The 19,718-nt window shown below is 53.2% G+C and overlaps 1 protein-coding gene across 3 annotated transcripts in view; it reads right to left on the reverse strand.

The window, feature by feature from the left end:
* Positions 1-8,913: 8,913 nt before the first annotated feature.
* The window catches only part of LOC142021107 (LON peptidase N-terminal domain and RING finger protein 1-like), a 52,931-nt gene continuing 42,126 nt past the window's right edge, over positions 8,914-19,718 (reverse strand). The window contains exons 14-15 of one of the 3 annotated variants that reach the window (XR_012647596.1): positions 14,862-15,175; positions 8,914-9,151 (exon numbers count right to left, since the gene is read on the reverse strand). Coding sequence is in view for 1 of the 3 variants with exons in the window: in XM_075009571.1 (XP_074865672.1) it covers positions 15,141-15,175 (35 nt within the window). In the remaining 2 variants the exon portion in view is untranslated. Of the gene's footprint in view, positions 9,152-14,769; positions 15,176-19,718 lie in introns of those variants that run through there. The other 2 variants (XM_075009570.1, XM_075009571.1) reach the window with 2 other exon arrangements.

Below are 19,718 nucleotides of genomic sequence, written 5' to 3' on the forward strand. Positions count from 1 at the left end.
ACTGCTTTTTTGTCTCCGCACTTCCACATCCTACTAGCTTCAGGGTGCCTTGTGTTTCACAGGCAAGGTAGGGAGGAGACACAACAACTCAGTGTCTTTTTCCTTTGTTGACCTTGGTGCAATGGGAAGTGAAGGACGCTTAATGCATGACAGAGGGGAATGGACCCCTGCGATGTAATGCAGAGTGCCTCTACCTAATGACTTTCTCAAGTTCATCCACTCTTTTTTTTTATTTCTCATTGTGCAGCATTGGAAGGAAGCACCTCACCTAGTGCTCTGACATGGTGTGTTACTCCTTTGGCAAAGGGACCAAACATGACAATTGTTCACAGAACTCTTGTGCAATCTAACTGGCACCGCCTCGTATTTTCCCATTTCCAGGGCTCCACTGTGCAAAGGGAGCTGGTAAAACTAGAAAACATAATTAGCTACCCCAAACACGCCAGGGTAATTGAGATCCACATAAGCCAGTGCAAAATAGCCTAAATAAATTTGATTAATTTCTTTCAATTTGTACAAGTCTCCCTCTCGAATGATAATGAATGGGGGAAAACAATTAAGGTAAACAGAGCGCAGCTTAGAGAGTTGTCCTCGTTACAAGCCACATTTGATTTTAATAATGTTATATTTATATAAGTCTGCCCATTTTAACGAGTTTCCCATTTTCTCAGGATTTAATCATCTTGTAAATATTTTCCTTCAGCTGAGCAGTCTAGTCAAATCGTTAAGCAGCGGTGAGGGAGCTCTGGGGGAGAAGAGACGAATAGCTAATGGGACTGTGGGTTGGGGATTGAGAAACAGGCAGTGTTAGACAATGGTTAGTGTTGAGTCTGAGCAGTTGACACGCTTGGATTCTACTCTGCTTGATGGGACAAGCCACTAACCCCTCTGGGCTCCTCTTTACTACAAAATTAGCCTGAAAGAACACTTAATTGCATTCACTTGTAGCCTCTCTCTCGCTTTAGCTGGAACATGACCTGTGATAGCTGCTGCACGGCATGTGACAATTTGTAGGCAACCGGTCTTGTTGTTCACTGATGGAACAAAAGAACAAGAGCTGAAATAGCATGAGCCATAAACAACAAGAGGTCCTGTGGCACCTTGTAGGCTAACAGATATTTTGGAGGATAAGCTTTTGTGGGAAAAGACCCACTTCATCAGACGATGGGTCTTTGCGCATGAAAGCTTATGCTCCAAAATATCTGTTAGTCTATAAGGTGCCCCAGGACTTCTCGTTGGTTTTGCGGATACAGACTAACTTGGCTACCTCTCTGATGCTTGTCAGCATTAGACATGTGGCTAAAGGGTTAATGGGCTCCCTGTGCATGCAAGCTGCCCCGTGTAAACTGCTGAGTTACTTGTGGCTAGAAGAGGCTGTGAAATGAAAGATGATCCTTAATTGCAAGCAGTGTTCTGGCCTGCCTCTGTCATTACTGTGTCTGAAAGCAGAGCTAGGCAGAGATGCCGCTGAAGAGCTACTGCTCCTATGAAGACAACTGATTCTCCGCTGGTCACGCTGCTGCTTGGATGTCTTGCTCTTCGAATCTCTTGTCTGACATTAATAAGGAAACCCAGCTGGATGCCTGGGGAATCTTCAGGGCAAAGCAGCAAACCTCATTGCTCAGCACTGTTAAAGGCCCCGGCAGCACAAACTGAATTCAAGCTTTCATTGTATTGGCACACTCTTCTGACCCAAGCAGCTGGGTAGGATCTGGAGACTTGCAGGGAATGGATCATGGAAACAGGTATCTCCCTGATGAAATTCTCTACAAAGCATCTCCAAGATTTTTTCCCTGAATACAGTATGACTCAAACAGGAAACTATTTCCTCGGTCAATGCTCCAGACCTCTTTCCAGGCAGCACCACCCAACAAACTCTCTCACAGGGTCACACTACAAGTGCTTCTTTGTCAGTCCTTGGCTTTCTGCTTGCCTTCTCTGTCTTCATCTCTGGTGCATTCGGCTGCCTCTCCTCATGCATGCAGCTCCTTCAAAACAATCCACAGCCTTCTGCCTTTGCAATCAGTCCCCAGAGAAACCCTTCTGCCCGCGAAGCTCAGTCCCGGGCTGACCTTCTGTGTGTTTTGGACAGTGGTTCTCTCTGTTTCAGCTTTCCCTCTCTTTAAAGGAGCTGAACTACATCTTATGCTTGCTGTGACCAAAGCGTGGTTTTTACACTACCCACTTCAGCAAGGTTTCACTCGACCCTCAGTATGGCAATACAGTAAATCCGTGGTTTAATGGACCAACGGGTGGAAGGGGTGTCCATTAATGCCAAAGGTCCGTTATATCTGAATGGTTATACTGTGTGATGATGCAATGATCTTCCCAGCCCATCACTTGCTCCTATCCTCTGCCTCCCCACTTCCTGCCCCATTCTTCCTCTCACACCTCCATCTCCCAATTACCAGGAGATTTGCTGAATGCTGGCCTGGTTCCTTCCACCTCCTGCAGCTCTCAATGCTGCAGTTCCACCAGACCCCACCTCTGAGCCACCGGTGCAAAGTTAGAGTGTGGTCACCCCCAGCCTGCCAGCAGGCAGCAGCCTCCAACACCATGGCTGCTGCTCAGCACCATTGCAAACAGTGGCAGCCAGGCCCCGACGTGCTTCACGCACACAGTGCTGTGGGAGGAGAGCTCCTGAGCGCTACCGCAGCCCCACCAGCTCCTCTGACCCCAGCCACTGCAGCGGCCCCTCCTGCCCCAGCCATTCCGACTGATTCTCCATCGCCGGTGGTGGCTCTGATGACTCCAGATTTATTTGGAGGGTGCAGCCAGGGGGTGGGGCTGGCAGACAGCATCCGTTATTCCGAACTCCGTTATAGTAGGGTCTGTAAAATGGAGAATTTACTGTACTGTCCGCGATTGCCCTGCTGGGTCTGGACTAAAGTATGTAAATGTTCATTCGGAGTTCAGTGGGCTTTCTTTAAGCTGCCACCACTACAGCTCAACTCTGGCAGTCTCAGCTCTTCCTCTTGTATCCCCTTCTGATGAGTCCCTGCGGGGGAGGGAGAGCTCAGTGATTTTTGTGTTGGCCTGCTAAACCCAGGGCCATGAGGTCAATCTTTGAGGGGGCCATTTAGTGATCGGGGGCAAGTAGTAGTAGTAGTAGGCATCCTTCAGTCTGCACAGACTATGGATCGCACCCTTTAAAGTTTCAATTTAAGACTTCATTTACAGCGTCTATTGTGACTATAAAGACCCACATGAGAGTGACAGTCCTTGCTGCATCTCTTGCAGATGTGGTGGGTGTCTGGCAAGTCCTTATTGTGCTTTCTGTGCGCTCGCTTCTCCTCTGCTAGCTGTCTGATCTTCAACTCACCCTTCTGAAGGCCCTTGTGTAACCCCTGCCTCCATCTGCCGCGGTCGTCTGCTAGTTCTTCCCAGTTGTCCAGCTCGATGTCTACCTCTCTGAGGTCTCTCTTGCAGACATCTTTGTAACGCAACTGGGGGCGTCCGGGAGGTCTTTTGCCAGAGGCTAGCTCACCATACAGGATGTCTTTTGGAATCCTACCATCATTCATCCTGTGGACGTGGCCAAGCCAGCGGAGCCGACGCTGCCTGAGGAGGGTGTGCATGGATGGGATTCCAGATTGCTCGAGGACGGCTGTGTTGGTAACTCTGTCCTTCCATGATATTCCAAGGACGCGCCTGAGGCAGCGCAAGTGGAAGACGTTCAGCCTCTTTTCCTGGCGGGCATACAGGGTCCAAGTCTCGCTGCCATAAAGGAGGGTGCTGAGGATGCAGGCTCTGTAGACTTGCATTTTGGTGTGAGTGTACAGCTTGTTGTTATTCCACACTCTCTTGCTGAGTCTGGACAGAGTTGTGGCCGCTTTTCTGATCCTCCTATTTAGCTCAGTGTCCAACGACAGGGTGTCAGTGATGGTGGACCCGAGGTAAACGAACTCGTGGACAACCTCTAACGTATAGTTGTCAATGCTGATTGATGGGGATTCAGCAACATCTTGACGAAGTACATTTGTCTTCTTTAGGCTGATGGTAAGCCCAAAGTCCTTGCACGCTTTGGAGAACCGATCCAGCAGTTTTGAAGCTGGTCTTCTGTGTGAGACACTACAGCAGCATTGTCTGCGAACAGCATGTCTCTGATGAGGACTTCTCGCACCTTAGTCTTAGCTCTCAGCCTTGCAAGGTTAAACAGTTTCCCATCAGATCTTGTGTGCAGCAAGATGCCCTCTGTTGAAGATCCAAAGGCATGCTTCAGGAGGAGTGCGGAGAAGATCCCGAACAATGTCGGAGCAAGCACGCATCCTTGTTTGACGCCGCTCCTCATTCTGAAAGCATCCGATAATGCGCCGTCATATTGGATGGTTCCTCTCATGTTTTCGTGGAACTACTGGATCATCTTGAGTAACCGTGGAGGACAGCCTACCTTGTGGAGCAGTTTGAACAGACCATCCCTGCTGACCAAGTCAAAAGTCTTGGTCAAGTCGATGAAGGCTATGTAGAGTGGCTTTCTCTGCTCCCTGCACTTCTCCTGCAGCTGCCTCAGAGAGAAGACCATGTCAACAGTAGACCTCTCTGCACGGAATCTGCACTGCGATTCGGGGTACACCCTCTCAGCAATCTTCTGGAGTCTGCCAAGGATGACGCGAGCGAACAGTTTACCAGTGACACTTAGGAGGGAGATTCCACGGTAGTTGTTGCAGTCGCTTCTGTCTCCTTTGTTCTTATACAACGTCACAATGTTAGCGTCACGCATATCCTGTGGAACCTCACCCTCTTTCCAGCACAGGCACAGCAGCTCATGCAGGGGTTCCAGGAGTGTGTCCGTGGCACATTTGATTACCTCTGGTGGTACCATCCTGGCCAGGGGGCTTTCCTGCTGCAATGCTGTCGATGGCTCTCTTCAGTTCTTCCACAGTCGGTTCTTGATCCAGTTCGTCCATTACTGGTAGGAGCTCGACGGCATCGAGGGCTGTGTCAACCACAACATTCTCGCGTGAGTACAGCTCGGAGCAGTGCTCGACCCAGCGCTCCATCTGTTTGGCTTTGTCAGCAATGACTTCACCAGATTTGGATTTCAGAGGTGCCATCTTGTTCTGGGTGGGTCCTAATGCCTTCTTCATACCCTCGTACATTCCTCTAAGATTACCAAAGTCGGCACAGGTCTGGATGCTGCTACATAACTGGAGCCAGTGGTTGTTGGCACAGTGCCTGAGAGCACTTAGAGAGGCCAGAAGAACAGTACAGCAGAGAGCCAGGCGCTGTGCCAACAACCACTGGCTCTGGGGCAAATAGAAGGAAAAAAACAAGGGGCATGGTGCTTGGCCCTGCCAAGGGGGCAGGGGACTGTACTCAAGGTCCCTTCCAGCTCCTTGGGACATGTATCTCCATATATTTAAGCATGACTTGCTTGTGCTAACTACTGCACTGTTCAGTGGAATTAGCATATCATGGACTTCTGGTCTGTCTCGCTGCATCCTCCTACAACAATATTCGCCCTACTCCCTTCTCAGATAAATCACCTGAGCTGTGTCTACACGTGCACGCTACTTCGAAGTAGCGACACTAACTTCGAAATAGCGCCCGTCGCGGCTACACGCGTCGGGCGCTATTTCGAAGTTAACTTCGACGTTAGGCGGCGAGACGTCGAAGTCGCTAACCCCATGAGGGGATAGGAATAGCGCCCCACTTCGACGTTCAACGTCGAAGTAGGGACAGTGCAGACGATCCGCGTCCCGCAACGCCGAAATTGCTGGGTCCTCCACGGCGGCCATCAGCTGGGGGGTTGAGAGACGCTCTCTCCAGCCTCTCAGCTCACTGGTGGCCGCGTGGAGCGGCCCCTTAAAGGTCCCCTCCCACTCCCTGCCTCTGCAGGAAGCTGAGGCAACGTGCAGGCTGCAGCCTGCACACGTGGGCAGCCTGCAGCACCTTCAGGTCCTGAGAGTGGCGATGGCTAGCCGGCAGCCCCCCCAGCGCCCCCAGGGGACCACCCCTAAGGGGAGCCAGGGCAGCCAGCCCAGCCAGAGGGCCAGCCAGGCTGGGAAGCGGCAGCGGGGCCCCTCCTGGACAGAGGCCGAGCTGCGGGACCTGCTGGGGCTCTGGAGCGAGGAGGAGGTGCTCCAGGTAATGGGGAGCAAGAGGCGGAACGCGGATGCGTTCGCTCGGCTGGCCGACGGCCTGCCTGCCCGGGGTCACCCTGCCCGCACTCCTGACCACGTCACGAGTAAGGTGAAGGAGCTGTGGCAGGGTTACTCCCGGGCCCGGGATGCGGCCAGCCGATCTGGGGCCGCCCCCATCACTTGCCCCTTTTACAGGGAGCTCAGGGACATCCTGGGCTCCCGGCACACCTCCTCCCCTCCGGCCACCCTTGACACCTCGGCTGACGAGCCCCAGCAGGCCCTGCAGACGGAGTCCGCCCCGGAGGCAAGCCCCGCACCCCGAGGGCCCCCCCCGGAGCCCACCCCCGGGACATCGCGGCAGGAGGAGGAGGAGGAGGAGGGGGGCTCCTCCTCTGCAGAATCCAGCCTGCAGATCCTCCTCCTGCCATCCCGGAGCAGCAGCAGGGCCTCCGACCCCCGGGCATCTCCGGACCGTGGGAGCGGACCGACAGGTAGGTACCCCTCTCTGGTGGACACCCCTGGGCTTGAGGGGCGGGGGTAAGAGATATGTGTCCTGGGCCCCCCACATGCTCACATGGCCATGGCCCCAAGGACACCAGGGCCATGGCCCTCACAGCACTGCAGCCATCAGCCCCTTCCCCCCCTCCCCCCCCCGCATGACAGTGCCATGCCCCATCCCTGGGCCAGGGGGGAGCAGAACCTCGAGGGGCCCCCGGGAGTAGGGGGTGGGACACCCCGCAGCAGCAGCATATGATGGAGTGGGGGGAGTGCAAATGCGAGACTCAGGCTACATATGAGCCACAAGAGCCGAATACCTCCCAGGGCCAAAGGAGGATCCTGGCGCTACAGCTGGCAGGTGACACCTCTGCCCTGAACCAACAGGAGGGAGAGCCGAGCTGGCTTGGAATTGGGGGGCGAGGGCGGGGGCCACAGGTAGAGGCTAGGGGAAGGGAGAGCTGGTAGGCAGCCAGCCTGAGGAGGGGGAAAGCTGCATCCCAGAGGGGCCCCCCTCGGGGTCTTCTCCCCACGACGGGTTGGAAGGACTGTCTCTTCCGACAGCTGGTGCGGTCACTCCTGGGAGAAACTGGGCATCTGTGGCTTAAGAAACCTCTCCTGCTCTCAGACCCTGCGGGGTGAAGTGAGAGTCGCTCCCACCAGGGGACGGGGTGCAGGGCAGGGGGACCCCCTGAACCCCATCCATCACAGCAGCATCTCCCGGGGACGGGGATGGGGAACCTGCAGCACAGGGCTGGGGGGACAAAGGCCACGGCTCGGGGCCCACACTAACGTCTGTCTCCATTCTTCTTCCCCCCTCTCCTCTCCTGTGTCCTGCACCTGCACCATCACAAGGACCGGAAGAGAGCGCCGGCGAGGCGTCAGTCGTCCCGGACAGCCCTCCGGGACCCTCGCTCCAGGGCAGCCCCTCGGCTGAGGACCAACCGGCCCCGCGGAGGGCTAGACGGCGGACCCCGCGCCTACTACCGCCACCGGCGACGGACCTCCAGCTGCTGGCCATCCTCCGTCGGCAGCTGGAGGTCGCGGAGCAGCACCTCCACCTGCAGGAGCGGGCGCTGGCCTGGCGCCAGGAGGCATGGGGGGCCTACATGCAGACATTTAACCGGCTTGTGGACTACCTGGCCCCCCATGCCGCGCCGGCCGAAAGATCGCCCGCCCTGCCCGCTCCTGCAGCCCCACCACCAGCTGCTCCGCCCGTCGCCGGCCCGTCCGCCGTCGCCCCGCCACCCACCCGCGAGGGCCAGAGCGCCGAGGGACCCCTGGAGCCACCTGAGACTCGCCGGCCCCGATACCTTCCGGTCCAGCCCGCTCCCACCCAGCCGCGGACCAGGCTGCAGGCGCAGCGGGGCTCCCGGCCAGCGACGCCCAGTGCCGGGCTATAGGGGCGAGGGGCCCGGGACGTGGCCGCCCCCTTTGTATATAGTTGCACCCTGTTTGTTTGGCCCCCTCGTTTGCCCCGTCCCCCGCATGTAAATAGTTCTCCCCTTTATCCTCCCTGGTTTCCTTTTTATTATTTATTGCACACTGTTGTTTATTTGCATTGTTTTATTGTTCTACATATAGCTTTGGTTGGACGTTTGTCCCTAGTTTTCTGTTTGTGGTTGACATATTTCTTTTTACATCCCCAAAAAAGTTTCAGAAAGACCAAAAAAAAGTTTACGTTCAGCCACAAGTGCGTGCTGTCATTTGTCCAGGACAAGTGGGGGGGGGGGCGGTGGGGTGCTCCATGGTGTGGGCGTTGGGGCAGGAGTGTGGGGGAGGAAGGGGCGGGCAGTAGGGGGCCTGGGCAGAGTTCACCCCGCAGCCTGTTGGTCGAAGTGGGCCCGCACGGCCTCCCGGACCCAGGTCCCCTCGGGGTCCACCTGCCGACTGGGGGCAGCAGGTGGCTGGACGTGTACCCTCCCGGACTCCGCAGCCCAGCCCTGCAGAAAGGTCTCCCCCTTGCTCTCGACCAAATTGTGCAGGGCGCAGCAGGCACCCACAATCTGGGGGATGTTGTTGGGGCCCGCATCCAGGCGGGTCAGGAGACATCTCCAGCGTCCCTTCAGGCGGCCAAATGAGCGCTCCACCACCTGGCACGCACGGTTCAGGCGCTCGTTGAAGTGCTCCTGGCTAGCAGAGAGATGGCCCATGTAGGGGTGCATGAGCCACGGCCGGAGGGGGTAGGCCGCATCTGCGATGACGCAGAAGGGCATGGTGGTGTCCCCCAGAGGGATCTCCCGCTGGGGGATGTAGGTCCCCGCCTCCAGCCGGCGGCACAGGCCCAAGTTCCAGAAAACCCGGGCGTCGTGGGTGCTGCCAGGCCAGCCCACGTAAATGTCCTGGAATAGTCCCCGGCTGTCCACCAAGGCCTGGAGGACAACAGAATGGTAGCCCTTGCGATTGAGGTATCGTCCGCCACTGTGATGCGGGGCGCGGATGGGGATGTGAGTCCCATCCAGAGCCCCGAAGCAGTTGGGGAAGCCCAGGGTGGCAAAGGCGGCGATGGTGGCATGTGGCTCCCCCAGCCTCACGAGCCTGTGCAGGAGCATGGCGTTGATGGCACGCACAACCTGCAGAGAAAGCACATGGGACGGCACCAATGAGGGGTGAGCAGGGTGTGCATGGCCCTGCCCTGCTCTGGCCCCCCTGCCATGGCCCCCCTGCCCTGCTCTGGCCCCCCTGCCCTGCCCTGCCCTGGCCCCCCTGCCGTGGCCTGCTCTGGCCCCCCTGCCCTGGCCCCCCTGCCCTGCTCTGGCCCCCCTGCCCTGCCCTGCCCTGCTCTGGCCCCCCTGCCCTGCCCTGGCCCCCCTGCCCTGCTCTGGCCCCCCTGCCCTGGCCTCCCCCCGTGGGTTCGCTTACCTCCATGAACACAGCCCCGACGGTGGCCTTTCTGACACCAAACTGCTGTCCCACGGATCGGTAGCTGTCCGGAGTGGCCAGCTGCCAGACAGCGATGCCGACCCGTTTCTGCACTGTGAGGGCACGCCGCATGGCAGTGTCCTGGTGCCTGAGTGCGGGGGTGAGCCACTGGCACAGCTCCAGGAATGTCTGCCGGCTCATCCTGAAGTTCCTGAGCCAGTGGTCGTCGTCCCACTCCCCAAGCACCAGCCGCTCCCACCAGTCGGTGCTGGTGGGGTAGCTCCACAGCCGCCGGCGTGTGAGGCGGGGGGTGGAGTGGGGTGCTGCAGGGGTAGGGGTTGAGCCCTGCTGCCCTGGGGGCATCTCCTCCCCTGGGGCAAGGAGGTGCTCAGCTGCCTCCCACATGGCATGGGTCAGGGCAAGCCCTGCTCCTGCCGGGAGGGCTGGGTGGACCTCTAGCTGCTGCTGCTGCTGCTGCTGCTGCTGCTGCTGGGGGTCCGTGACTGCGGCGCCCGGGGTCTGTGTGCCTATATGGCTCCTCAGACCGCGTGCTGTGCAGGCTGAGTGTGTCTGGGAGGGGCCCTTTAAGGGAGCGGCTAGCTGTTGCCCCGGAAGCGCTAGTCCGCCCGGTGACCCTGTCTGCAGCTGTGCCTGGCATCCCTATTTCGATGTGTGCTACTTGGGCGTGTAGACGTTTCCTCGCTGCGCCTATTTCGATGTTGGGCTGAGCAACGTCGAAGTTGAACATCGACGTTGCCGGCCCTGGAGAACGTGTAGACGCTATTCATCGAAATAGCCTATTTCGATGTCGCAACATCGAAATAGGCTACTTCGATGTAGGCTTCACGTGTAGACGTAGCCCTGCAGTTTTGCTTGATCCCAGGGAGCAGTTATGGGGCTAGATCCCCAAATGATGTACATGCATGGATCTGTGCAGAGTTACCCCAATTATGGAGCTGGCCCATGAGTTCTCAGTTATCAGCAAGGGTAGAAATGAATGCCAGGGAACTGTGTCATCCTGGGCCATAAGATGATGTCATTCTACTCTCTGTCTTGCACTCTGCACCCACTTATCTTGGGCAAAACCTGATGTAAGCAGCCTGTGCCTCGAATGTCCCTGACCCCCCTGCAACATCAAGGTGCGATTAAGAGGCCAGGGTGCGTGGGTGGGTACCTGGAAAGTCAGTAGCATCCTGGACCATGGATGGGGCTAACCCCTGTTTCAAAAGCCCAGTGGCCAGGCCACTCTGAATCACACAGCCAGCTGGCTCTTCCAGTGCTATCCTGACTGTCCTGGTTTGCTCTGACTGATACATGCAGGTGCAGAGGCATCAAAGAGAACAATGAATGAGACTAATTTGTAAAGCCCTCAGAAGGCCCCCACCTCTCCTTCACACCAGCTCTGGCCCCTCAAAAGCCCCATTAATCTGCGAAGGGATGACTGATGGTTCAGCGGATTAGGCTGAACTGGCAAGTGCCAATGCATTTCTTTGATCCACCAGGCTGGCTTGCTATTGCGTGGGGGCTCCGTCCAGCAGCCTCTGTTCTCAGGAGGCACCATGGTGCAAGAGAAGAGTGTGGACTAGTCGAGAAAGCACCCCAAATTCCTCTCTTATACAGCCTAGTTCTTTATACCAGTCACTGGCAGCCAGGGGTGTGGCACATCTCCCCAGCCCCCCAAACCTCAAAGTGGTTTCCATCATGTTCAGTGCCACTGCTGGTAGCCCCCGGATCAGTAAGCATCAAACAAGTCATTATTGCTGTTTATTATTTGCATTGCCATAGCACCCGAAGGACGCAGTCCTCTGGGTCCCTTTGTGTTAGGTACTGTACGTACGCCTGCACCGAGGAGCTCGCATATCTTCCCCAGCGGCACCGACAGACGCTGTTGGCTCCGCGGCAAGGTGGGAGGAGGACCCAGCTCTGTGCCTCAGAAAGGGCAGTGCCAAGAGCTGTCAGGTCTCAGCACCGCTCAGACTGTGGCACTGCCACCCCCTCTCTCCCTCACAGCCAGAGCAGCACTGATGTGGCATGTCAAAGGGGCCTAAGGTAAGTGCCCTCCTTACCCCCACACTGTTGGTGGGCCTGACCTGCTTGTTCCTGCAGGTCACTCTGGGAGTTCTTCCCATCCAGTGCTATTGAGGCTCCGATACTGTGCCTGTCACCCTTGCGGCTGAGAGCTCCCTCCATGGAATCTTGTAGAACAGCTCCCCTGCCCCGGACGCCTGAACCCAGGGGGGAAATGGGATGATCACTACACCCCCTGAGAAAAACCACCTGAGAGGAATGTCTCCCTACTTCTCCTCTTCCCAGTGGTCTTGGTCTCATCTCAGAAGCCCCTGCTGGTCTCTTTCCCTCTGAAATGCCCAACTGAGGCAATTCACTGGTTTGTGAGTGCAGGAGGGGACAGAGGCGGCTCTGTAATTACAGATAGGCAGCCAAGTGTGCCAGGGTATTAATGGCTGCCTGGCTCTAATATGGAGAGGGAATGAGAGGCTGGAGAGGTTGAGGCAAAGGGGGATGATGAAAAAAGGAGACAGGCAGAAAGCAAACAATTTCCTAAGGTTATACCACTATGGCTTCTGTGGGGCAGCTGCAGATGGCACCCCCGGCCAAGGCAGGAACTGGCCCGAGACAGAGTCTGCAGCAAGGAGCCTGCCATGTGGAGTTGCCCTCAGACCTTGAGCCTCACGTGTGCACTTTAAATACCGAACAGCAAGTGCTATAGACAGTATGTGGGATGAGTCAAATTCTGCTCTCTCAGCTGCCTCGCGGAAGCCATAGTGGGTTTGGTTCTGTGACATAGGTAGGGGGTGAGGGCGACATGACGTAGGCAGTGGGTGAGGCGTGCCCAGTTTTGTGCTTTGTGGTTTAAAACAATGTTTTAAGAAACTATGCTCTGCTGAACACTGGTGTTCCATCGACTCGCAGGTGTGCCGTGATCATTTGGAAAAATACACTGGTGGGATCTATTTTCTATTATTAAAACCAGATTCAGTGTTACCTCTTCATTGCTATGACACCTGATTCAATTACTTCATTTAGTTTTTGCTGTAGATTTTGCTGGGGTTTTTTATTTTATTTTAATTTATGGTCTGACAACAATTTTTGGAAGATAATTTTCATAGCTGTTCTGCATAAAAATCGTATTGTTTGGCATGCCGGGGTCTCAAGAAGTTTAAGAAACATTGGTTTAAAGGACCTTAGACTGGCTCCTGATGGCTTGGCCAAGGTGAACGCTTGTGAAACACCTGCCACTGCAGCTGCCTATGGACAAGCTGGGGTCTGTCATAAGGTGTTGGAGCCTGGTCCCCGAGGCGGAGCTCTGCATGGCTGAGGGTAATAGGCACACAGGCTTGGAAGATGGTGCCATTTGGGAAGAGGGAGGTTTCATTTGTTGGTGGCGGGTGGGGAGCTGGGCTGACGTGCCCCGAGCACACACCCATGCCTTGCCCTCTCTCACATGCCTTTTTATTGACATTAGGGTCAGAATAAAGCCAGAGCTGTCATGGCCGGTGATGGCTGGCATGAGGGTCAGTGAAGAGACTCCTGATTTACACTGAGAAGAAGCGAAGTGAATCGGGATCAAGGAGTGAGCTCTGCTGCCCCCAGGTAGCGTGGGCGTTTGAATGTTCACTGACAGAAGGGGACCATTTATTCTCTCTGGCCCTGGCAGGCAGCAGGCCTGGGAAGGAGGGAGTGGTGAATCTTGCCCTCAAGGATAAAGCCATTGCATTGCAACTCTGTGTGGCTGTATCACTAGGATGCCACAGAGCAAATGTGAGTGGCTGACCTGTGCCATCAGGGCGCTGTGCGTGGCCAAGAATCACTCCTCTTTCTATCCACCCAGACCCATCCTGGCTCCCCTCCCTCCGGCCTTGCTGGAAGTGCCCTAAGGAGGGGGCAGCTCCTGTCAGTGTGGAACCCTCATAACACTGGGCAGGGACCCAAGACAGCAACTGCTCAGATGGCCAGTCCTGGTGAGGGCCAGGAGCGCCCAGGCAACCGTCCCATTTAGTGATGCCTGCTTATGTCGGTAAGAGAGGGCAAGGTCAGACTGAGCAGCAGAAGGCCCCCAGCACCTTCCAGCCTCACCTCCTCGATGGATGTGTGCAAGTTTTGGGATGTAGCTGGACCCTGCTGACTTCAGAGCTCCTGCTACGTACATCTCCATGGCCCAGATTTCAAACCACCACACCTCAGCGCTTCACACTACCACAGACTGCCTCATGGCAGCCACTGCTGTTCTAAAAACGGCCATACTGGGTCAGACCAAAGGTCCATCCAGCCCAGTATCCTGTCTGCCAACAGTGGCCAATGCCAGGTGCCCCAGAGGGAGTGAACCGAACAGGTAACGATCTCTCTTCTGCCATCCATGTCCAGCATCTGACAAACAGAGCCTAGGGACATCATTCCTTCCCATCCTGGCTAATAGCCATTAATGGACATAACCTCCATGAACTTATCGAGCTCTTTTTTAAACCCTGTTATAGTCCTACCCTTCACAGCCTCCTCCGAGAAGAAGTTACACATTTTGACTGTGCTGTGTGCAGAAGAATTTCCTTTTAGTTTTAAACCTGCTGCCCATTAATGTCATTTGGTGTCCTCTGGTTCTTATGTTGTGGGAACAAATAAATACTTTTTTTCTTGTTCACTGTCTCCACACCACTCATAATTTTATACACCTCTAGCATATCCCCCCTTAGTCTCCTCCTCCAGATGCCTCCTCCAAGCTTCTCCAGGATTTCTCCTGGGGCCCCTGAAATGCAAAGGCAGAGGCAGAAATAAAGAAAGCCTTCATAAAACCCAACAGGAGCCTGAGGAGGGATGTCACGGGGCAGGGCTCCTGGGAGTCCAGTCCAGTGCTGCCTCTGTTCCGTCCAGGGACAGAATAAACAAGAGGGGTCATTTCTCCAGAGGCTGTCTTGCCCACTGCTTCATTCAGACCCTTCCGGCTGGGGCTTACCTTACCTTTTGCTTGCTGGTGGGTGCCTGCGTTTGACTTTGTTCCAGAGGTGGGCTTGCTTAGAAGTGAAGCCAGCCAATTTCAGTTCTTCAGGCTTCCTTGTGACTTACACAAACCATTTCACAGCACAGGGGACACTGTTAAGTCTCAGTACAGATGGGCAAGAGTCACACCTGAACTATATTAACATTTTTCCTTGCAGTATGTAGGAAACTGGGAGGTGGTTTGCATTTACTTTCGTGCCCTGGCTGCCTCTCTTCACCTTAAAATATAACCACGTTCGCTGTCAGCAAACAGACACCTTGAACAAAGCTGTGGATCTTGACTCCAACAAACATCTGTTTATTCCCTTCCACCCAGGCCCCAAGAACTGGCCAGTGGAATTAGCCAGGAGCTGCACCAAATGCTAATGAAACACAGGACACAGCCAGGTACCTGCTGTGTTAATTACTCACCTGGTTAGCTAATTTCTTGCCCAGGCTCTTAGATTGGGGAAGCTGCAATTGAGGTTTCTTCAAGAGAGCAACTGGGAGAAGGCAAATAAGGCAAATAAAAGTCCCAGGGTGTTGCAATTCCTCTGGGGTTTGGTATTCAGACAACACAATAGATGACTTTTTTCCACAGGAAAAACCCAGGCTGCAGATGGAACAGCTGTAACCAAGATTAGATGAGGAGAAGAACTGGGTGTGGTGCCTGAGGTATGTGAATGGACTCAGGAGATCTGGCTTCCAGTATCAGAGCTGCTGAGCGATGCCGGACACCTCTGTGCCTGTGGAGAGAATGACACCACCTGATATTGTGAAGCTCTTTGAGATCAGCTGAAAAAAAAGTGCTACCTAGAAGCTGGGGATTGTTAGGACTATTTGTTTTTAAGGTTAAATCATCATCATAAACAACCATGGGCTCAGTGCCCGTTGGTGTCTGATGCCTCTCTCACTATTTCCTTTCATCTTTCCCTGTCCAGTGTGGAATGGCTTAGTTACTATAGACTAGCTCAACACCAATCTACTATATCATTTACCCATTCTCTGTGGGGTCTGCCTCTCCTAGTCGACCTGTCCATTATGCTGAATACCAGGGTCTTGATTTTTCATTCGTCATTCATTCTGCAAATACTCCCGAATAGCTGTAACTTCTGTTATATAACCTTTTGCAGTAGGTTCTGTTTTGACTGTATCTTCCTATCTAATTCCCCATTGGTGACCACCTGCATCCAACCTATTCTCAGGATCTTCCTCTAACATCTCTTGAATGCCAATATTCTTTTCTTCAAACTTTTCATTATCATCCATGTCTCACATCCGTACAACATGCTGCTGAATACACACGTTCCTAAGCTAGTTGCTTTGCTTTTCCAGATCTTATCCATTGCCTTCAAACTCACTTTTGCTTTCACCATTCTAGTTGCTATTTCCTGCTTACAGACTAGATCACGTCATGTTGCTCCCCAGATATGTGAACTTCTCTATATTCTCTAGTTCAATCCCATCTTCACTGATCTTTCTTCCTATTTCCTTATCTTCAAATACCATTGTTTTTGTTTTATCAGTGTTCATCATCAGTATATACCACTTCCCTTCCTTGTTTAATACCTGCACCATTCGCACTAGCTTCTCCTCATCTTCCTCAATGATAACTATATCATCCACAAACCTCAAGCTGTTAATTCTTATCCTGTGCACAGATATCTCTTCTACTTCTTCCTTGATCTTGTTCATCGTTTTCTCTAGGTGCATGATGAGGATATTCAGTGATATCAGATCTCCTTGTCTCATACCTCTACTCATTCTAAACCAACTTCCCAACTCTCTGCACATTCTCACCACTGCTCCACATTGTCATTGATATACTTTAACAACCATATTAGCCTGTTATCCCTCCGTACGACTCCAACGCAGCCCAAGGCAGTCTGATCTAAAATATTAAAATGTCATCTGAAAATGGACAAAGTTAATGTAGACGTTCTTGATCTTTTGTCAAGCTTTCTCTGCTATCAATCTAAGTCCCAATATCTGCTGTATGGTACTTCTATCTTTGCTGAGCCCCACTTGCTCATCTGCTAGATGTTCCATCTGTGATCTCAGTCTCTCCGTCAGAATTACTATCAGCACTTTGCTTAGATGACTCATTAGGGCAATCATTCTGTAGTATGTGCACTCCAATGTGCTTCCTTTCTTGAAAATTGTCACTAGCACAGATCTTGTCCATCCCTTAGGTACTTTTCCTTCTTTCCATGCTATATTTGTTACGTAGGTGGTTTATTTCCTGAATCATACTTTCTCTGCCATATTTGAACATCTCTCCCATGATCTTATCATTTCCAGGGCTCCTGTTGTTCTTTAGTCATTTCACTGCTTCTTCTACTTCCACCTTTGAAATATCAGTCTTGCTCTTGATGCTCAGTGGAGATCTCTCTTTCAATTCTTCAATTTGTCTCTCTGAGACACTCAGATCCAACTGCACTTTGTATAGATCTGTGCAATATCTCATCCATCACTGCACAATCTTCTTGTTCATGAGCACCTCTTCGTTCTCGTCTTTGATCGCCATCTGCTTTGGCTGCTACTTCCTATTAATATTCCTAAGCATCGTATGCACCTCCCTGCTCTGACATTTGCCACAATACCTCTCTATACCTTCACACTGCTCCTCTAATTATTTTGCCTTATCCTTTCTGGTCACTTGCCTTACCACATTGTATATCAACCTTTATTGCTGTTCCACCCCCTCAGAAACATCCCTTCTGATCTTCAACACTCTCTTCTCTTGGACCAACTTCAGTATCTCCTGCATAATCCCCTTCTTTTTGATCTTCTCTTCTTCTGCAGTCTGCTCAACTGCCTCTTCTATCCCTGCAACTCTGTTATCTGGGTCTTTCTCTGTGTCCACATTCCAAATCCCCTCTTTGAGTGCTGCTCTGTACACATTCCCTATTTCTTCTTCACCTAGCCTTTCAACCACACATCTCTCTCAATACCATCCAACGCATCTCCACCAGTCCAAGTATATCATATCAATATCTTTCCATCTCCTTCCGAAGCAGCTCTAGTTTTCCAGTCACCCAGTGTTCAGACATTCCACGGTCTGATTGATAGTATATATGTGTGTTGGTAATTTTCTCTGCCATGAGGCCTCTGGGGGTTCCAAGACAGTCCCACACCTGGGTAAGATAGGTGCTGATGTGATGTACTGATCATGAAACAACAATACACATGAAATCTGATGCCAGTACAACTAAATGATGGAAGACGCCAGCTGGATGTTTCCTGGATAAATGAGGTCCGAGACACCAATTGAGCGATCAGTGTTGGGCCAATAAGTTGGTTACAGAGAGAAAATTGCAATTAAAGTTAAATGGGAGCCTAAAATCAATGTGAGGAAAAGACGTAGAGGGCCACATAGAGAAGGGAAGGCAGCTGGAGCAGCGAGAAGTTAGGAGTGAGGCAGAAGAGGCCAAGTGTGCAAATCCTTACCATGCCAATTGATCTGACATGGACTATAAACTCTCTGGGGTGGGGACCCTCTCTCTGTTTGTACAGCACCAAGCACAATGGGGCTGGATTCTGCAAAATGTTAATAGTATTAACATGGATGAGCTGAGTCACAGCCACTCGACTAACGCACAAAGTGCAGGGTGTCCAAAACAGCAATCTGGGGTGGCAAGCTTGTTTTCTTGCCTGAAGAGAGCCTGGTACACAAATAGGAGCCACCAGAGATGTGGGGTAAAGCCCGGGTTGCTGCCCATGGCCTCCTGCAGACCATCCACAAAACACACACAGCTGGGTGTGGGAAGCACATCGAACTGAGATGGCTTGCATGGCTGTGCCCTCTGTCTACTCACCTCCCCGGGGACCACCCCCCTTGGTGCCGTACAGTGTGCGTGCTACGGCTGTCCACAGCCCGTGGTATAGGAGGGGTAGGGGTGTGGGCATAGTAGTAAGTGGAGCATAGACAGTATGGGGCAGCTGACACACGAATTGCCCCTTTCCTCAGTGCCATGCTTCTACTGTCCTGCAGTCTCTAACTAGGCCTCTGACCCACCCCCAGTGTTTCCTGTAATCCGAGGGCTTGGGCAGCCACCCAGGAGAGATTCAGGGCTGCCCAACAGAGTAGCTGAGTGCCCACAGCTGGCAGCCTGTGTTTGTACTGGTTGGGCACATTTGTACATGCCCCAATGCACATAACAACATCTATTCCACCCAGGCAGAATAAATAATATTAGAGGGACCCCTGCCCATTGTGAGCTCACCACAGCTGAGCCCCACAGCTAAGCCCCATGAGCCAGATGGGCTGATCGGTGTGGAGACCACAACATGACAGATGTGTGCTCTAGTCGGGACAGAGTGCGGGGACATGGCTCCTTTGCTTTCGCTTTCTTTTTGCCTTCCCAGCCATTCCACCTTTCTTTGCTGCCAGAAACAATTGGTCAGTAGGACACCCCTGGGCAGGAACAGCAAGATTGACATTCAGATCGCATGGGGAATGGAGCCAGCATGTACTGCTAATGAGAGGCAGACAGCTGATGTGTGTGAGTGATGTGTAAATATGTAAACATGCGCATCTATGCACCCATATATAGTGACCTGTACAGATAAAATATGCACCTGCACAGCCTTCCTGGGAACTCCTTCAGTCTTACTCTAACTGTAGTGTTGCTTTATGGGGCAGAGGGTGCTGATGGCTTTAGGGGGATGACGTGCAGAATGCAGAGGGGGACCGGCTGTTGTGGTTTTACAAGGACAGTCCTGATATCTGGGGCTTTATATTCTAGAGGTGGGTATTACACCCCTGCTCACTTGCACAAACTTCATCCTGATTATTCACCCTGGCTACCTGGTCACCCTAAGGATAAGGGAGCTGGCACACAGTATAGTGACTTAGGGTATCAATAAGCTTCCCACTGTGCCTTTTTTCTCTTCCACATTTCTCCTTGGCTGGTCTTCAGCCCCCTTTTGCCATCTAGTGGAACCCAGGCAGCAGTGTAAGGAAACACAACAGTGAAACTTGCTTGCATCAGGTTTGCTGAGGCTCATGTTTTCAGCCCTGGTTGCGAGAGGACTGTGGAGACATGTACAGTCTTTCATGCCAGCAAGGCCTGGCTACAGCTGGGAGGTAGCAGGTGAAACTACAAGCATCTCTTCTATTCCTCCCACACACATACAGGGGTGAGACTTGCCTCCCACCCCCGCATCTCACACACTTGTGCTAATGTCTCCATCGTCACGCACTAGGCCACAGAGTCTAGGCTGCAGCCACTAGACGGTGACAGTGTCTCAGGGCCTGAGTAATAAGACCCTCCCCACCCATCAAGG

The sequence above is a fragment of the Carettochelys insculpta genome, chromosome 15 (assembly GCF_033958435.1).
Source record: "Carettochelys insculpta isolate YL-2023 chromosome 15, ASM3395843v1, whole genome shotgun sequence".
NCBI lineage: Eukaryota > Metazoa > Chordata > Testudines > Carettochelyidae > Carettochelys > Carettochelys insculpta.